Source organism: Morone saxatilis, unplaced genomic scaffold (assembly GCF_004916995.1).
Source record: "Morone saxatilis isolate NCDOM2014 unplaced genomic scaffold, NCSU_SB_2.0 Contig18, whole genome shotgun sequence".
Lineage (NCBI taxonomy): Eukaryota > Metazoa > Chordata > Actinopteri > Moronidae > Morone > Morone saxatilis.
In genome coordinates, this window is record NW_023339740.1 from 18,755,816 (window position 1) to 18,774,718 (window position 18,903).

At 37.7% G+C, this 18,903-nt stretch overlaps 1 protein-coding gene across 1 annotated transcript; it reads right to left on the minus strand.

Moving 5' to 3' along the window:
* Positions 1-575: 575 nt before the first annotated feature.
* On the minus strand, positions 576-18,735 carry LOC118328892 (calcium/calmodulin-dependent 3',5'-cyclic nucleotide phosphodiesterase 1B-like). Its single transcript, XM_035662819.1, has 14 exons — positions 18,542-18,735; positions 16,395-16,508; positions 14,385-14,567; positions 13,851-13,917; positions 13,599-13,715; positions 13,087-13,227; positions 12,021-12,121; positions 9,310-9,435; positions 6,393-6,494; positions 6,054-6,174; positions 2,965-3,046; positions 2,533-2,650; positions 1,613-1,749; positions 576-1,121 (listed from the first exon to the last, which is right to left on the minus strand). The coding sequence occupies exons 1-14, from the start codon at positions 18,592-18,594 to the stop codon at positions 1,024-1,026; spliced, it is 1,560 nt and encodes a 519-aa protein (XP_035518712.1). The 5' UTR covers positions 18,595-18,735; the 3' UTR covers positions 576-1,023.
* Between the last annotated feature and the right edge of the window lie 168 nt (positions 18,736-18,903).

The following is an 18,903-nucleotide window of genomic DNA, read 5'->3' on the forward strand; positions in this document are numbered from 1 at the left end:
TTAGCAGGCTGAGGGTCTAACTGGGGAGTATGGAATCAATGTTTTTAATGGATCTGAAACTTGACCCATCTTATGTCATAATATCTTGGCCTCTGCTGCATCTATTCTGAACATAACTGAACGATATGTCTCTTGCAGGTTCCCTTTAATTTAGGGAAATCCAGTAGTAATTTGCTAGAGAATTATCAAAACACTTCGATGCTCAGATGCCTACCTCAAGTGTACTTTAACACGTTGGGTTTTACACATTTTCTGATAAGACAGCTTCTTTAACAAATAGGCTCCATTTGAGCAATGTACAGTGCTGTTTGCATTCTATTGAGAATAGTCCTCAAACATAAGCTATGTAAAAGATTTTTAAAAAGTGGTTTTTACTTATCAGATTATTTGATTTGCCCTTTTAGTCTAGCCTTAAATCTGTACTTGGCTTTGTGCAGAACATTATTAACTTTACTTTGACACCTTTTCTTTTGCTGAGTAAGACATGTGCTTTGTAGACTTGGAACTGAATAAAATAATTGTTAAATGATGAGAGAGAGGCAGCTTCAGTCCAATAAACATTAAAAACAACAATATCCCACCATAACAAGGTCAGCTTTATAATGAATGAATACCAAAACTTCACATAACAAACAAGGACATATTTTCAACATTTATCGCATGGTTAAATGGTTTGTGTACAAACTATTAAAGATAAAATGTTCCTTACAAGTGTTTAGGTGGCAAATTAAATTAACATGCACTATACTGTATGACATGACCAGCATGTACACTTTGCATTTAAATTACCATAGTATACTACACTTAAAATAAGACATGAAGACATTTCTGTGAATATACTGCATCTTACCTTGGGAAGATGATAATAACCTCAAACCACCCCTCCCTCTTTTTCCACCCCTCCTCCTCTGGCTCCCTCAATTATGGTATAAGAAGGCATTGTGGTTTTGTTACAAACAGTGACTTTAGGTAACCTTTGTAGATATTCTATGAAAAAAGCACATAACATAAATGAAGTCCTGTCTACTGTTTTGTATCTGTAGTGGGCTCTTGCAGGGATTCTTCTGACAGCTCCTCTTGTCTGGATCTCTGCTCTCTTGTCACGCTGGGGTCTGAAAATCCTGGAGGATATACAGGATTGGAAGAGGCATTGGAAAAACTTTGTTAAGCTGAAAGGGAAACAATATCTGTATCTGTTAATCTCCTCATGAGATCACTGCAAAATGAGTGTAGATAACAAATCAAATCAGGGAGACTGAGCGCATTTATGGAACAGGCTGGCTTTGTCCCTGCCAAAAAAATCAATCACACAGCTAGAAAAAATCTATTTTATTCTGCGTCAGCAGAGGTTGTCAGAGTTTTCATAGGTGATCATTTTAATTCTGAATGATTGCAGAAAATGAGAGAAGATGAAAAAAGAAAAATATAATCATTCCTCATTGTTAAATGCTAACTGCGTTGTTAAGTTGGGACAATCAATACAATATTAAATAAAGTATATAAATTAAATTAAGATAGGCCTTAAATTTGTTTATTTCTTTAAAACTTTACCTTGAAATAGATTGACTGTGAGTTTATATATTTATTATATATAAATTATTATACGACATACCATTAGAGCCACTTTCCTTCCATTTGAGCTTGTTGTCTTCAGTGTGTCTTGTCCAAGTTGAGCGAAAGCTCACCAGCTCAGCTGTGATATGGGCGAGACTCCACTGCAAACCTCTGGAGCTTTCCCTCCACAGATTACTATTGAGAAATAACAGTGTGGTCAACAGTGCAATTCTATTCCCCCCAGTTTTTTTTGCTTTCTTTCATTAATTGTGAGTATGTCTATAACATTCTTGTCTTTATTTAAAGATCTAAATATGTTTAAAGGAATAGTTCGACATTTTGGGAAATAAGCTCTCATGTCTCTTCTTTAAATAAGAAGCTGCAGCCGGGTAGCTAAGCTGTAGCTTAGTTTAGCATAAAGACTGGCAGCAGGGGAGTGATAGCTGCGCCTGACAGAGAAATACTGTATTACTGCCCTAACACCCTGTAAAACCACAACTTACACTTACAAAATATAACACATTCATTAGTGAGCTTTGGAGGTGTTGGTGGGCAGATTTTAGACAGAGCCAGGCTAGCTGCTTCCCCCATATATCCAGCATGGATGCAGTAAGAACTGGCTACTGGACTCCAAGATGCTGCAGGTTCATTTCAACGAAAGTAGCTTCCAAGTTTCCCTCCGAAATTTATCAGCCCATTGCAGTAGATTTTACATTGATATTACAAATAGTAATAAATGACCTTGTTTTGCAGTTTGAGGTGTCCTGTCAACACGTTTTTATTTTATAATAGTGGTCTGTGGAGACCACAGACTCCACATTTTACCACAAGTGGCCACTGGAACAAATTGGTACCAAGGTTGAGAGCCATATCCAGCTCTCTTAATACAACCACGCTTCCCAGTCCACTAAAATGTCCAACTAAAAGATGTAGCACTGTGTACTTTTCCAACAAGTAAAAGCTTCATCCATGTGTTACCTGTGTCTGTTGCAGGGATCTGGCGGACCTGGGTTCTCCTCCACCAAAGGAATAACAATCTTTTCAGCCATGTCCGTCAGCAGAGAAAATGTAGGATACACAATGAAGTCTATGAAACCTGCAAGAGCAAATGTCGCCATATTAGCATGTGAAAATAAAATGTTTCTGAGCTGGAAGAATGTGATAGTTTTTTAAGAAATGCAAATGTAACAGAGTGATCAAAGTAAAAGGGTGTAATATATCATATATTGCGGTGTTGTGCATCAGCATAAAACATGCCACTATATACTGTTATAAGGGATGATTTTTAGTAGGTGTGTATTAATTTGTATGTATTCATCTGGGAACACTCTGTCGGAATCTCTTACAGGATATCAGTGAGAAGAGGACTGAGTGACAGCTGGTTTTTTGAAAGTGTTTTGTGAGACGTACCAATCTGGGACTCGGCTACCAGGGTGCTTTTTCGATCACACAGAGGAGAGGAGGGAAGGCCGAGCTCTGCCTCTCTATCACCCTCACAAAGATAGAAAGAGAGAGAGAAGATATCTTAAAGGGCATCCCACACATCGCCTGAAAATAACTTTTTAAAGGTTATTTGACTTCAACACTGACGCCACCTGAGACTGCTTTTGAGTGCTTTTGTTTTTTTAACACAACAAACATTAAAGAGCCTTTACAGAGACAAGTTTCTCACATCTTAGAGGCCTGCCCAACACCTCGTCTATTCTATTTCTTATTCAAGTCCAGGCAGTGAAAATAGCATAAAGAGGATGACAGCACATAGAAACGTATTGTTGCACTCACTGGAAATCTACTCAGTCAAAATACCACCTCACAGTACCAGCCAATTCTCTCATTGGCATCTGGCGAGGCTCAGTAGATTTGCTTGAAAATAATGGCATTTTAAGTAAGTTTAAGAACACATGATTGACAATTTTCTTCTTACAGTAACGCAGGCATAAACACTTTGTACATCTGATTGGATGATTGCATTTCTTGTCATTATTCTGAAAAATTATTCCAACAGATCTGAAAATGTTTTCAAATGTATCCTGTAATCTTTGAAGTAAATATCAGGGGGGCTGCAGAATAATGCTTCATTTGATATCTGTAACACATAATCTAAATACGTTGTCAACCAATCTTTCCTCAAGGTCCATTTAGTAGCTGTTCTGGAGTTTTCGGTTATACTTGCTTATCAGTATCAGAGTTTTCCAAGTTGTCATAAAACTAGATGTACAAATAGATATTTTCTTCTCATCCACGTTTGTTTAAAAGTATGTAAATAGCAAAAACATCTAATTCCATGACGACTCCATCTGCCGATGCAAATCATTTTATATTATCGAAAGCTGCAAAACAGTTACTGAATGGACTTTGAAGCGAGTGTTCTTGTTCTTTTGTGAATAAGTAAGACTCCAAAGGGGTGGGGATCCGACCATCTGCTTTGGCCATTTATTAACATCCATATCCATTCAAGCTTTCCATTTCCATCCATAATTTAAATTCCTCTGAGATTCAGAGATTCACAAAAAAGGACCATTTGGAAACATTTTCAAATTTTTTGTTGTTGTTTTGTTGTTTTCCTCCTGTGTGTTATGCAGTCAAAACTTTTTCTGTTCCATTTGTAGCTTAGCTGATGATACTGTAGCACTGCAGGTTAACTTACTCAATCTAACGTCTCAATATACCAGACTTTCAAAACATGAACCCACTGTCAAAACATCAAAAAATTATTTCCACAAGCAATAAACAGAATTATCATTATACGTCCTTTACACACAATAACTCTATTGGCTCTTACAGAGATTGTTCTGTCAAAAATGTGTAATCAAACCTCAAAGGTTAAACTTGAAGGTGTATTCTTTTCTTTTAGCTTAAAGTATTTTCTCACACATATTGCTCTCAAAGGTCAAGAATAAACTTATAGTCTCGGTTTTTCATGAGGTTTGGTTTGCTACCTATGTATCTCCCTCAATCGATTCTTCTATAAAATATAAGCTTGTAAGATCTAGTGTGGCTACAAAGTACATGTTCGAAAAATAAAAAAACTTTCCTCTGTCTAACTGTCTCTGCTTCATACCTGAGGTGCTATTTATGTAGTTTTCTTTAACATTGACGTAATAAACCTTTTTGAAGGTTACCCCCTCTTCCTTTCAGACGCCAATGAGTCATTTATAAAACTGTTATTTGGTGTCCAACCTTTTGACTCATCAGTCATGCTAAGATAATAACCGATCAAACCATTATGATAAGAATAGAAGTAGGTTGGACATGAAAAAAGAGCTGAGAACAGAGTAGACAGGATCCAAGCATATGTGATGTCACTCTTCTCTTTATAAGTATACAGTGAGGATGTTAACGCAAAAGATCTTAATGACTCAAAGTGAGACTAATAAATAAAATACCAAGAAAAAAACAACTAAATAGCTTGGAAGCCTTTCTATTGCTGGTAATTAAGCAGTAGTATCCTTAATAAACAAACTTACAAACACCTCCACATTAAAGCAGGATGGATAGCTCTCACCATCAATACTAAATATTTTAAGAGCTTAAGCAAGTCCTCTGGCTACATTTCTTGTGTAAATAAATACATCCCAACATCTTATTAAATTGGATTTAACTACTTTTTCTGCAGTCAAAAATCATTGCAATGAATTCAATGCAACCATTGCTTGATAGTTGCTTCTCTGTGTTGAACTAGTTCTACATGGCATTAATAAAAAATTCCCCTCAGGTGACTGCCTTGTATAATAATGATGTCTGTCTGAGAAGAACAACAGGTTTTTATAAAGTATCTCTGGGCTTTAGTAACTCTTAGACTGATGCTCCCTGTTCTTAACACTTAAAGGAATAGTCCAGTAATTTGGTATTCATAGCATTGTGCCTTGTTAACATTATGTTAAATGACAATACAGTCAAACTGAATTGAATTGAATTAAATTAATTCTCATTTTTAATTGCAGAAAGTAGCAAAATACTTTGAAATAAAATGCCAAGATTAGATTTATTATATAGATGTGATATTTATGGTGAGAGTTATCCATTCAGTTTTTTGTTTTTGTGGTAAGGTGATGTACTATAAGGTTTTTATTGAATAATCTCTCAATATATTGATATAATATCAATATAACACTCAGTTTGACAGAGGCCTATGTCCAAAACTTTTTTTTGTTTTGCAAAGGCTAGTAGTACGGGGCAAGCACTTTCCCCCATTTCCAGCCCTTATGCTAAGATAAGCTAAATGGTTGTTGATTCCATCAACATATTTATCACCCAGACATGAGAGTGGTATCAATCTTCTCATCTAACTCTCAGAAAGACAGCAAATGTCCCAAAATGTTGAACTATTCCTTTAACCGAAAAGAATGGTAATATTGTAGCATTCTAGCTTATTTTCTGTTGTGTTTGACCATATTATTGCACAATGAGTGTGATAAAACTGAGAAGAGAAGAGAAGAGAAGAGAAGAGAAGAGAAGAGACAGTAACATTGTGAGGTCAGGTCTATCAGAGTTCCTACCTGCCTGAAAAACTCCTCCATCAGGGCTTTGGTCCAGCGAGAGTGCAGAGCCCAGGGCTTGGATGGATGGCTTATGTCAGCAGTGTGGAGTAATAGAGACAGTGCTTTGGGCTTGTCAATCCTGTTAGAGAAAAAGCATGATGCACTTCTTGTTTTGGTTGCTGTTTGGCGCGTCTCAGACATGCCTAAGAAGCAGTCTTGACACCAGCCAGCATGACACTAATTTGTCTGTCTGCCTCTCTGTGCAGGAAATTTTAATCAGCTGAATCTGCTCTGAACATTCATTTTATGACCTCTTAATTACGTAGCACAGCATGAACAACAGTCCATTAGTGTTACCGTTCTTGTTGTTGTAGACAGGCCTTCATCGCTTTGACTTGGAGTAGGTGGGAGGACATGTCCGTGGACAAAACCATCTCTATAACAAGTGATCGCAGCTCCCTATAAACAAAACCACACAGGGACACAGTTCACTAGTTGACCTTGTATTATGGGAAGCAACTCTATGGAGTAAAAATGGCAGGAGGACTCAATGGGGTTGTGCCCTTTTTAGATTTCCTGATGGATTTTCTTGTTCCCATGGTAACACTGACTGCGAGAAAAGCCTGTTACAGTATGTTGCTGGTGTTTATCTTAATATCTGCAGAGCTCTCCCATGAATAACACACTCACATACTGTATCTGTAATATGTGAAGCATCAGCCTCCATGAATATAAAAATATTTTCTATTATGTAATATTTTTACACAACTGTGAAGAGAATGCAGAAACTGAATATATACAGGGTGAACTGATTGCAATATAGTTTAAGTAGTTTTCTTCTAAAATGGGCCAGTAGTATTTGCACATTGTCACTCAACTTCTGCTGTTTGACTTCAGGGAGTAAAGATGATTATGAAATTAACATTAGAACACAGAAGAGGGGACATATTTTGGCAATGCCCAGAGATTGTGAGTCAAACTACATAATTAAGCATTTTGAGTGCAGTATTACTTAATCTATACACTTGGACAACTATGACATGCCTTTGCCATCTTAGGAAAATAAATTTAGCTTGCAAACAGGAGTGCATCAGAGGGATTTTAGAAGTTGAAATACCCAACGCTAACTGAAAAATAAGTACTGTGTGTACAATCAAAACCTGCGCTACGACACTGGTTAAAGTAAAAGATAAAACACAATAATTTTAGCTCACTGACCACATCTCTGATTGTTGCTACTGTAGTAAGAAGCACATAGTGACTCATTCACTATCTCGTTGCTGATTAGTGAATGAGTCACTAAACAGCAATAGTAACACAATCCTTCATTGATTCCTCAAGGAGAAATTTTATCTTAAGAGGTCAGGTCAGCTAAAGAGCAACAATCAGCTGGTGAGGACTCAAAGTCATTCAAACTGGACAGATAATGGCCCTCATGGGGTCTTTGTCCCCTTCTGTTCCCCTTCTGTCAATACAGTATGTCACCCATAACCATTTTAAAGTCGCCAACACAATTACTCCACTATTTATATGTCGAGCAATTACACTGGCATGATGCAATATTTTTCTTCTTGTCAATTCATCTCATGAAAAAGCCCAAAGCAACGATGCATCAGTAAGTGTCTCATTACTTTCCATCTTTTCAACCCTGGTTAGTGACACTAGTGTCACCCGACACCTGTTTGCCCCAAACCTCTTCTTCCCCCCCTTCCCACTGAAGTTGTAAATCTTTAAAATAAAAGGTCACAAATAGTTTCATTTTTTGAAAATGCTAAATATTACAGAAATAAATAGTTTTTTTTGTTGGGGAACTATTTTCAGCTGTGGATTAATATACATTTCAGGAGTATTAACAGTACAAAAGCAGAATTTTTTATGCAGATTCATAAACACTTATTTACAGCAGCAGAATGTTGAATTTGGGATTGACTCAAAATAAACAACAGTGCCCTTGTTAATGGCGATTAAGAAAGCCAATGTTGCATTGTAGCTCATTAATGTAAGTTTTTGGACAACTGAGGTCAATGGCAAGGAATAAGCTATTTCAGGCTTTGGCTACACAGACAATAGTAGTTAACTGGCTCATTTAATTGTTGGATTTTGTCTTTTCATCTGATGTGTTGACAATAAGAAAAATATAGAACATTGCTTTATCCTTTAAAAATATGTTTAAACTTCAATTGTTCAAACATTGAAAGGTTGTTTGTAATAGACATTTATAATATCTAATATTTCAGTAAGTGTGTTTTGTCCTTTGACAGAAAGAGAACAGTTGAGAATCCATTATAAAGATACTGTAGGATTTTTTCCCTGAACAATAACTCTGTTTGTTCAACCGCATTCGGGTCTATTGTGTTAACTTTAGTATCTCTGCCTCTTCTGTGATGGATTTCTCAATGGTTTCATCATCGGTGCAAAAATAGACTCATAATGAAATCTTAACTCTTTGGTTATTTGGATGTTTTAGATGGCCAAAAGAGATATGTCTATCAAACCTCATTGTTGCTGTGTTGAAAAAAGTGCTATTGTATCCTTCCTGAATGTAGAACAAATCTCAAGAAAAACTATTTACTTAATAGTAAATGAAACATAGTGCTAGTTCAGATATATAAAGCACTGAAGTTGAACTAGTACTAGCTCATTGACACCAGCTGTTTTAATCATGCCTCACAATAACAGGCTTATTCACAGCTGTGTGGTTATTTAATAGTCACGCTTTACATAACCAGATCTCCACACTTTGTTTTAGCATATTGCCAGCATTGGAGCAATGTCTGGCTGAAACCATAATAATTCTGGTATATGGGGGAAAAAAACACAAGCTTGTTTGTATTTCGTTTAGGCAGCACTAAGCCCAGGATGCAGCGACAGTGCCCTCGCAAAATAGTGTTGTGTTGTGGGAACCTTGTTTACACGTGGGGATGCAAACCCTGGCATTAAAATAGTTCCCCACCAAAGAAAAGGTAACAGCTGCTAGCTTGTAACTAGGGTAACTTGATAATTTCAGTGTGTGGCTGCTATTGAAGATGGTGTTGTTGTTGTTGTTGTTGAACGTAGTGAAGGGGATTTTGAAAACCCAAATAACAGAAGGGGAGGAGTGACTGACGACAGTCAACTTCTTGTAAGTCACATCCAATTTTACTGATATACCCGTACAGCCTGGCCACAAACAGCTACACAGAGGCTTTTTATCTACCAAATCTGTGTTACTATTTTCTATAAATGTACAACAATAATCTACACAGTGTTAGGCAGTAAAATGTTGTGGTCTTACATCCATTCTTCTCTTGTCAAATTAATGAAGATGTTCATTTGGTCGTGCTGCAGCAGACGAAATGCTGCACTGAGGTGATGGCTTTCCTGTACCGACCGATCATTGTAGATCAAAGCAAACTCTGACCTGGCAGACAGACAGTGGAAAAAGAGAGTGAGTAAAAGTGTAGTTGTACAGTTCTGAAGGGGTAAGGGGAGGAGGAGGTGAGAATGAGATAAAACGAGAGTCCTCAGGGAGTCATTTAAGCACTACGACTGTAGGTCTGTAATGATGAATTTAAAAGTGCTGAAGAGGAAGTGGGATGTGCTAAAAAACTGGCACCATGTCGGTATTAATGACTCAGTATAGCAAGTTAATTAATTCATTTCTCAATCAGGCATCCTGTGTCCACTCATTTGCATAATCTACTTTATTAGACTGTTAAAACGAGTACAAAGTACACTGTGAAAAGTTTTCCAATTAATGATTATTTTGAACGTGCTACCAACCCATCACAGTTAAACCGAACATAAAATAAAACACTTATTTTGTCTCAAAGACCACATTCAGCTGTGTGTTAAAGTGGTCCTTTGGGGAGGCTGTGAAAAGATTGTGGTTTTATCTTTCACAGAGAACATGACCACAGCTTGAATTCATGCTGGTTACAATGGTCTTCAATAATGACAAAGTTTGTAAGGTAACGCTTTATTTTACAGATTCATAGTTTCCTAATATAGTGATTGTAAATACAGTTTCAGTATACTGAAATTCTGAGAACTATAAAAAAATATTTCCCCATCCCTTGAGGGAGGGGACAAAAGGACTAAATGAAGTAATTGTTTTCTATGATTTTTCTTAGGAAGGTTGATATTTTTATTTTAATATATTTGTTATATTTTCATATATATATTTAAGTATGCTGTAGCAATATGGCACGTAAACATCAAAACTGCCACTGCTTCTAGTTCAGCCTAGTTCAGACCAAAGATTTGCTATGAGATAAGCTGAAACTTGCAACTAGTAACGCGCGGGTCTGCAACATTCTGAAACCCTGTCAGTTCACAGCAATGCAACTGGACGAGATAGTAGATTGTCTCCATAGCAATGACTCTCTGTACTTCTGTTCTAACTGCCGATTATCTTGGGTTTTTTTGTGGCTGGATATAATTTTTAGCATGCATAAAATGAGGATAGTGAAAATGAGTTACTTGCTGCAATTTCATTTTATTGATGTAACAATGAAAACGCTCAATAAAGTTGAGTTGAGAATTTGGAGCCATCCATGGGTGCATGGGTAAATTTTAAGGCCTGTGTTAAACAAATTGATGACATGATCCTCTCTTTCATCCGTCCAAAATTTCCATTTCAACCAGCTGACTTTGCAATTAACTGATTGGCTGTTGAAACAGGTGCCTTGTGTTCTAAAACCAGCCACTGGAGATTTGACAAACTGAGTAGCACACAGCGCCATCAGCTGGCTTGAATCGACAACCAGTTCACGCCGCTGCAACTTTTCCCTGCAGCACTCTAAAACATTTGGTCTGAACTGAAAAATGTCAAAAACATTGTTGCACGTTGTTGCACCTTTTTAGCTAAAAGTTTTGACTATACAGTAATAGTGGAACTTTCACAATACTAATTAGTTGTAATTAACGAGGTAAAGGTCCAGTCTGTAGGATTTAGTGACATCTAGAGGTCAAGTTTCATTGAATGTATCTGTATCTGACAATCTGAAAATGAGAACGGGCTGTGAAGTGTTCAGGAGAAACTACGGTAACCATAAAACTCTATCTAGAACCAGTGTTTGGTTTGTCCATCCTGGGCTACTAAACACAACAGTTTCTATATTCAGGTGATTATACACTAATGAAAACATTATCAATAACTATCAACATTATATGCTATTTTTGCCAATAGATCCTCCGTAATGTTACACACTGGGGGAATTTATAGGGAAACTATAGTACAAATAAAATAAAGCCCTATAAGTGACACTATAGGATACAAAACTATAATAAAGGTTTTTTTTGCAAACCAATTTATCTTGACTCTTATGGGGATTCATTCTTTAGGAATACATGGAAACATCAAATGCAATCTGGCAGCATTATTCACAGCCTCAATCAGAGCTTCAAAGCTTTGAGGAACCCCATGCTGCACAACATGACACTGTTTATTTAATCAAAACTTGGCAAATTTTGAGTATTTGGAGCATACAGGTGAACGAAGAAGTGCTTTCTGCTGCAGAAGTCATTGAAGAGGTTTATATGGACATTTTTGATTGTGAAAACCAATTAAATCAGTTGTAACCAACATTAATTCAGCCAGTATCTCAATAAGGTGAGTGTTTGACAAGATATATTTTTGGTGGAGTATGACTTTAAGATAAATGTTGTTTCAGTAACTAAGACATGTTCTCTTATTGTGGGCAATTATTATTCCCAGAATAAAGCATGTTGATGATGATGGGTGCCAAGAGACTACGTTCTTCAGTCCTCCTATGTGGAAAATCGACATCTAAAAATACTGTGTTCCCTCCATGAAGATGTGTTTGCTTTAGAGTGCTCTCTTTCTCTCTTCCCACTCTCACTCTCCCCTTCTAAAATTGCAAGGCCTTTAAGAAACTTTACCTTACTATCCCTGACAGTTCTTGCTATTTTCATATTTCACAACAGGATACAGCATATATATAATACAGGGTTAATAAAATGTGTTTCAGAAAAAGAGCTTACTTTGTGTGGATGTGAAAGTTGTTTGTGGTTCCCGTGTGCTCATAGTCATGGATGGCTGCAGCAAATAGTGACGCCATCACCTCAAGCTCTGTCAGCCAGTGCTTAATAGACACAGGAGACAAAACAAATTAATAAAGAAACGTAAAGTATGTGTGGCAGGGTGCACATACTGTGAGCGGAACAGTGTGTGAGTGAGTTTTACTGTATAGTCATTGCAAATAATGTCAATATTGTGACATGGTAATATGAAATTTACTGATATATAGGAGCTACATTTCAAAGTTATGATTCAGTCCAAGGTTTTCAGTCAAAGAACAAGCAATGACTTTTTCCCAGTGTGTAAAAAAAGATTCAATCACTTGGATTTAAAGCATAAGGCTTATTTTTTATTGTCAACTAATCCTATGAAAAAAACAAAATCAACAATTAATTGATCCAACTAACTAAGTATTTCCTGCTGATACTATTTTATTTCTCTGTGCCAAAACAACAACAAGACCAAGAGTCGCCTTGCTAGCGGCTCTGGGAGACTGTGGACACTGTTTCAATGCTATCATGCATATAATGACAATACTGTATAATGTTTAGCTAGCAGGTAATTGTTTATTATGGTTACTATCTTTTAGTATCTATTTTGTGGCAATTCAATTCCACACTTTTGCACTGGATGACATGTTCTTTAATATGTTTATTAGTGCACCAAATTGGAATAAGAATATTTGTTTGGGAACGGACCGCCATGTGTGATTGTGTGCTGGAGGAACACGCAGTGGCAGTTAGACTGGCTACAGTGGACTATATAATTTGCTAAGATTCATACTGAGTGCCACAGACAGGGTGGGGAAGTCTGAAAGTATTGATAGACAGACTTAGAGTCAGGTTATGCTGTAACAGAACTAGTTCAATAAAAGTGTTAACCAGGAAATCAGGAAGTGTTACATAAATCATCAGATGTAACCCAGCATTGGTTAGGTGTGGTGAGACATTAACACAACATTGCTTTTGGTCTTTTCATGGGATTTGCTGAAATGAAAGGAAGCAGTTAATAAATAAGAGCCCAGCGTACCACGAGTCCAGAGCGCAACAGCAGGCAGTGCAGCGTCTGAGTCACATCAGCAGCATGAACGTGGCTGTGGTAGGGGTTGTTGTATTTGCAGTATCCTCTCTCCAGTGCAGACATGAACTCTGTCAGGCATGAGATGGGGATCTGCAAAACGTATTACGTAATCATTAAAGTCAAAGTTTTTGTCAACAATTAAATCTAAAACAGCTTGAATGTTGTAATAAAGTTGTGGTTAGGATTGACAGGGTTTACGGTATGATGTGTGTGTGATTTGCACAAATAATTTTGCAACTCATTGTTTCTTCACACACCACAAACTGATAATAAATCCATATGCCTGATTATATCTGCAATTACAACACACATTTCCCACAAAAGTAGAGCCAAAGGTAGCAATTATCTTATTACTATAAGATTTTTTAACCAGAAAACTGACATTTTTGCATTTCTATGATAACATATTGTATAGGGAATGCATTATATATACTGTGCAATAAAAGCCAAAGATAAAAGACCTTAAAACGGCTGTTGAGCCCATATCTGGTGATCAGCTCAAAAAACAGAGTTTGTAATGCGTGATCAGAGCTGGCCGAGTTCAGAGCAAACACGTCAAAGCTCCAGCGGTCAACATCCTGAGGAGAAGGAGAGCAAAGTGACTGCATTATTGATGCATACTTGTGGTGTGTGTATAGGATCTCTTTTGTGATGTCCGATTTATTGCACTAGCACACGACGCACAGTGAGATTTATGATTAGTGGGGGCTTACCCTGAGGCAGTTTACAACCGCCGCAGGTTGGTCTGGCATGGCTGCCGTGTAGGCCCTCTTGAACATCCTGGAATAATGCAATGTTTATGTTGAGTTCAGTTAAAGTTCAGATGTTGACACTGTGCAGCGAACTCGTCTCAGGAGCTGTTTATATAAATCCTCCAAAGTCCCTGTCCCCTTTGGAAGGATGTTTTAAAGAGAAAAGGAGGCTAATGTTTCACAGTGCAGTGCAGCTGTCTGTGTTTTCTGTGGCTGTGATTGTAACAACAATGTATTAGGTTATATTAGAGTTATAGTACAGACGTGGAAATCATTCATTTACAATGAGAATTTTATAGTATGAGATGATCGTTTCCTTTTTTTATTGTATTTAAGTCTCATAAATAAAACATATATCTCTGTGATTTGCTTTTTTTTCTGCAGCAGTGGCATTGTTACAGACAAGAATCAGACATCCTGACAAAACATACAGGCGTCGCTGAGTAACTGTCCAAATGAATGAAATAGAGATAAATTTAATATGTGTTATTTTACCTCTCCACAAATATCCCAGCCTGCACTGCATGCACAATGCTGCGAAACTTGGGTTTCTCGTCTGAGCGTCGTACAGGCTTTCGAACCCTCTGGGTAAAGGTGGACGCCAGCCAATCAGTGACCTCTGAAGGCACGCCGTCTGACTGCAGCTGCTGAAGGTCGTCCTCGGACTCCAGACACTGCCTGAGAGAGACACATCGGCACATACAGCGATTATTAACACTGACAAATACTTGATTAAAGCAGTTTAGGATAAGTTGCTGTCCAAAATAACTCCCTGTTTATGAATGCACTACATTTACTGTCTGCCATTTTATTTAAGTCTCAGAATCAATGGTGTAAATATGTGCACCCACCCATAGTAGAATGACATGGCACGTGCAGTACTTTCTGCCAACAATCCCACAATGCAATGCATCACATTTTATAGTTTTAAATGACAGTGTTTCATACGTATCGGAAATTTCTATTTAGTGCTGAGTAAACTATGATGGAAGTGATTAAGAGAATGAGGGAGTAATTTTGTTTTAATGTGGTATGTGGAAAATGTCTCTGTATGATGGCAGTTAACCGGAGGTCATTATAAAACTATGCCATGCAGTGGGGGTATAACTAAAGTGGAAAAAAAAAAACAATAAGCAGGGAAGTATACAGGTAAGGAGTTCTACAATTCTCTGTTCATCTCTTAAGATACAGAGCTGGAACCTGAAGAAGCTGTATATGACCAGATTGATCATCATATATGCACTGCATTTTAAAATGGCCTGGCTGAACCCATTATCATTCTGTTATAGGGGTAAAAAAAAACTATGGCTTGTTATTTTGGCGGCGCTAAACTCACAATGTAGCACGGCACCAACAATGCCCTTGTAAAATAGTGTTGGAAGATAGTGGAGGGGGAAGAGAATGTCGACTGACTTATACCAACAGCCTACTTCCTGCAAGCCAGACTAATAATCATATAAATGACAATTTCTTCCAAAACATTTGCTAAACAGCAGAACAATTTAAGTTCACTAGGGCAGTTTTTCTTGAAATTTATCAAATGACTTATTGTAGTTGGTCTTGGCACCTGATTATCAGTGTCATTGTTTTTCCAACAAATTAGCTCTGGTTCTTGAACCAGTTCGGTTCAAGATTCTCGGAACCTTGTTGCTATCAAGTAAACCAGCCCGCATTTCCACCAGTTTTGAGTGGAGCCATTGTTATCCACGATGCGTCATCAACAGTGGGCATTGCACAATGCACAACAACCTGTAGAAATAAAACGCACTTTGGTTCCAATGGAAAACATGCTATTTAATGGCTCCAGCTGGGAACCAACTTTCCGGGTTACAGACCAATTTATTTCAGGTTGAAATACTCAGAACAGAACATGCTGTGAAAAGCATCCCATAATTGCTTTTATTATTCAGTAAATAGGGGGCCTGGTTAGCTCAGTTGGTAGAGCTGGCGACCCATGTACTGAGGCTGACCTTGCGCAGCACCCAGGGTCGAATCTACCTGCGACCCTTTGCTCGTGTTCCATCCCCAGCGCGTATCCTCCACCCCGCCTTTCTGTCTATCTTTGGCTGTCCCTATCAAAAAAAAGGCCCAAAAAATAACTTTATTATTCAGTAAATACCTTTTAAAAAGAAAGTGTGTATCACCTACAGGGATTTCCTCTGATCACTCCAGTTTCTAGGTTTCTAGGCTAGGTTGATTCTGACTTTTAATTGCCTGTAGGTATGAATGTGAGTGTGAATGGTTGTCTATATGCGTTAGCCTCATGACTATGGGTGAACACCATTTCTTGATCAACGGAATAGGCCTCCAGCTCCTTGTCACAATGCAAATGATAAGAGTGAATACATACAGAAATGGATTGATATTAGTTCTAATCTTGTCTTTTTGAACCCTGTAGCACCCCATACAATCACAAGGATTTGTTTTGGTTGGTTTTGTCCTTATTTTACTATGAAAGTTAAAAGCAAGGAACAGTTTAAAAAGTTAACTTTCTTTAAATTCTACCTTGTTCCATCGAGGTAAACTGCCTCCAGTAACGACGCCGTGTAATCCAGATTCTTTTTGATTTCTTCAAAGTCGACATCTTTCTCCTCCAGCTGCTTCAGCATGCTCCTCAACCTGACAGGAAACACAATCATTTATTTGGATGTGATCACAACAACATAAAATGATAGATGTTCTTTTTGAAAGTACAGGGACTGCTGTTTCATCTCAAAACAACTGAGATGTAATATTGGGTGTGAAAACGGTTAAAGCAGTTTGGCATCAGTCCCCACATTAAATCATACTGGGTACAGCAATAAAAGTTATAGCTCCAGAATAAAGGTCATTTTGAATATAATGGGGACTTTGTGTGATACGAGTTTTTTAGGCACAGTTCTATAAATTGACAGCACTTGAACGAATGAAACAAGGTCCGAGAGGTGCTCTAACAGCAGGTTGAGAAATCCTCATGAAAGGAAGGAGTTCATTTCAAAGTGATTTAAATGCCAAGCTGTCCAAAGAAAGCCAGTGGCAAAAGGGCATCATCAGTGCCAAATTTTCCATGAGAGAAAAACTTCCCATGGTTGAGGTCTTATGTAACCCCACATTTTGTCAAAGTGGGCTACATTAAAAAAAGAGATGTTTTTGAGTTGGCCCCATTCTGATCTTGTCTGAGAACATGTTGCTCATTCTTGGTTTTGAAACTTTTAATCAAATTATGATAGATAGCTGGTGGAAATGCGTTAATCTCCTGCAGTGTAATAAAAAGCAAATGCTTGAGCACATGTCACATGCAGTGTGTTAATGTAATCTCATCTCAGTAATAAATCCAAAAGCTTTCATATTATAATAAAGTTCCGATAGAACTTAAATCTTTCTACTTCAATTGGACTTTATTTTCCCTGGGGCCATTTGAAAGAGAGATTTATTTTATTTGATAACACATTTAAACCACAGATAATTCCTCCAAGACATTTTGGTGGGCTGCCCGTACGGTGCCGTGACCAGAATGATTGTGTTCAAACTGAGCCAGGCCACGCCATGGAGCCAACTCCTGGGGAAGAGATGCTCACAGCTTTTCAAGTGTTTATCACGCTGGCAAGGGCTTTCAAAAGCTGTTGAGTCATAAAAATAGCATGCATCTGAATGCCACCGCTCACTTCCAATCTCAAGTAATCTTTCGTGATAACACAGTCTTTTTTGTTTCAACTGTTTGCAGTAGAAGAGCTTCTGACAGGACGTTTACAGGAAATTACTCGTCAAGTGCACTCGTGAAACTTTGTTTATAGAAAGAAATGACAAATCTTCCTTTGGCTTAGACTTTGTTGAATCTACACACTGCATAGTGTCATCCTTACTAGGTGCATATTAGCACAGCGTAGAAGAGTTTGAATGGTATCAGCTTTGTCAGCACAAATCTTAAAAATACATTTTTGAGTCCAGGTTTTGGAATAAAACAAAAACTTAAATGCACATCAGGTCATGGATTACCATGTAAATAGAGCAAAGACAATGTGTGAATTTTTTGGCAAAAAATAACCCGAAAACACTTAACAAGATTTTAAGCTGTGAACTCTGCAGACACTAATACTTAAATGTGTTAACCAAAACAAAACCACATGACCCATCACCTCTGCAGCACATTTTCCTCTCACAGCTAAAGCATGAGTAAGATGAGTGTTCACACAACCACTTGGAGTGGCAAGTGTTTCCTTTCACAAGCTGCTAAGTATAGTCGGGGGAAATCTGTATGAATGCTTAAAATATTAAATATAATAAATTCTCATGCAAATTAAAGATGAGCGGAAGAACTATCTTTTAAAGGGATACTTTTAAAGGTAGGGATAAAATTCTTTCCTTTGCACTGATCAAGGTTTGCAGATAAAAAATGTGTCAAAAGATCCACTGAGGGCTGCTGTGGTATCTCTCATAATCTCTGTGCTGTACAGGGTGTACTTTTGACTCACATTTTTCCATTGCTGCAAAACAAGAAAACTCCTACATCAAAATATGATCCAGACAGCCTTACTGCACCAAACAATGAATCATGTTCATTTTAAAGATGTAGCCTGTTTGGTAAAGTCCTTCAGCCGTATTTACGGAAAGGCTGAACTTGTAGATAGATCAGCTTTGATATAATCTGTACTAATCTTAACCACCTGTCTTACCTAGAGATGGGGATCTGCAGCCGTTTCTTACGAATTCGCACCAGTTCAGCCATTCCACACTCAAGCTGTACACTAATGGACCCCAGAGTTCAATAAAAAAACAATAACAGGATGAAAAAGGAAAATTATTGCAGAGAAGTAGTAAGCAGAAAAGTTCTCCAAACCACCAACGCAAACTTTGTGTGTCCTGAGACAGACTTCTGTTCAACAGCTCTCCCACCCACTTCTGGGGGGACCTACTCTACTTCACTCTGATTGGTTAAGCAGGCCCAAACTGTGTCAGTGTGTGTGTGTGTGTGTGTGTGTGTGTGTGTGTGTGTGTGAGTGAGTGAGTGTTTGTGTATATGTGTACACCCGTTGTG

Excerpts from the sequence above, each read along its gene's own strand:
- LOC118328892 (XM_035662819.1), bottom strand. The coding sequence starts at position 18,594 with ATGGCTGAACTGGTGCGAATTCGTAAGAAACGGCTGCAGATCCCCATC. Across the intron at positions 14,568-16,394 it reads GTTTACCTCGATGGAACAAG|GCAGTGTCTGGAGTCCGAGG; the intron begins GTAGAATTTAAA and ends TGTCTCTCTCAG. Across the intron at positions 13,228-13,598 it reads GGCTCAACAGCCGTTTTAAG|ATCCCCATCTCATGCCTGAC; the intron begins GTCTTTTATCTT and ends TACGTTTTGCAG.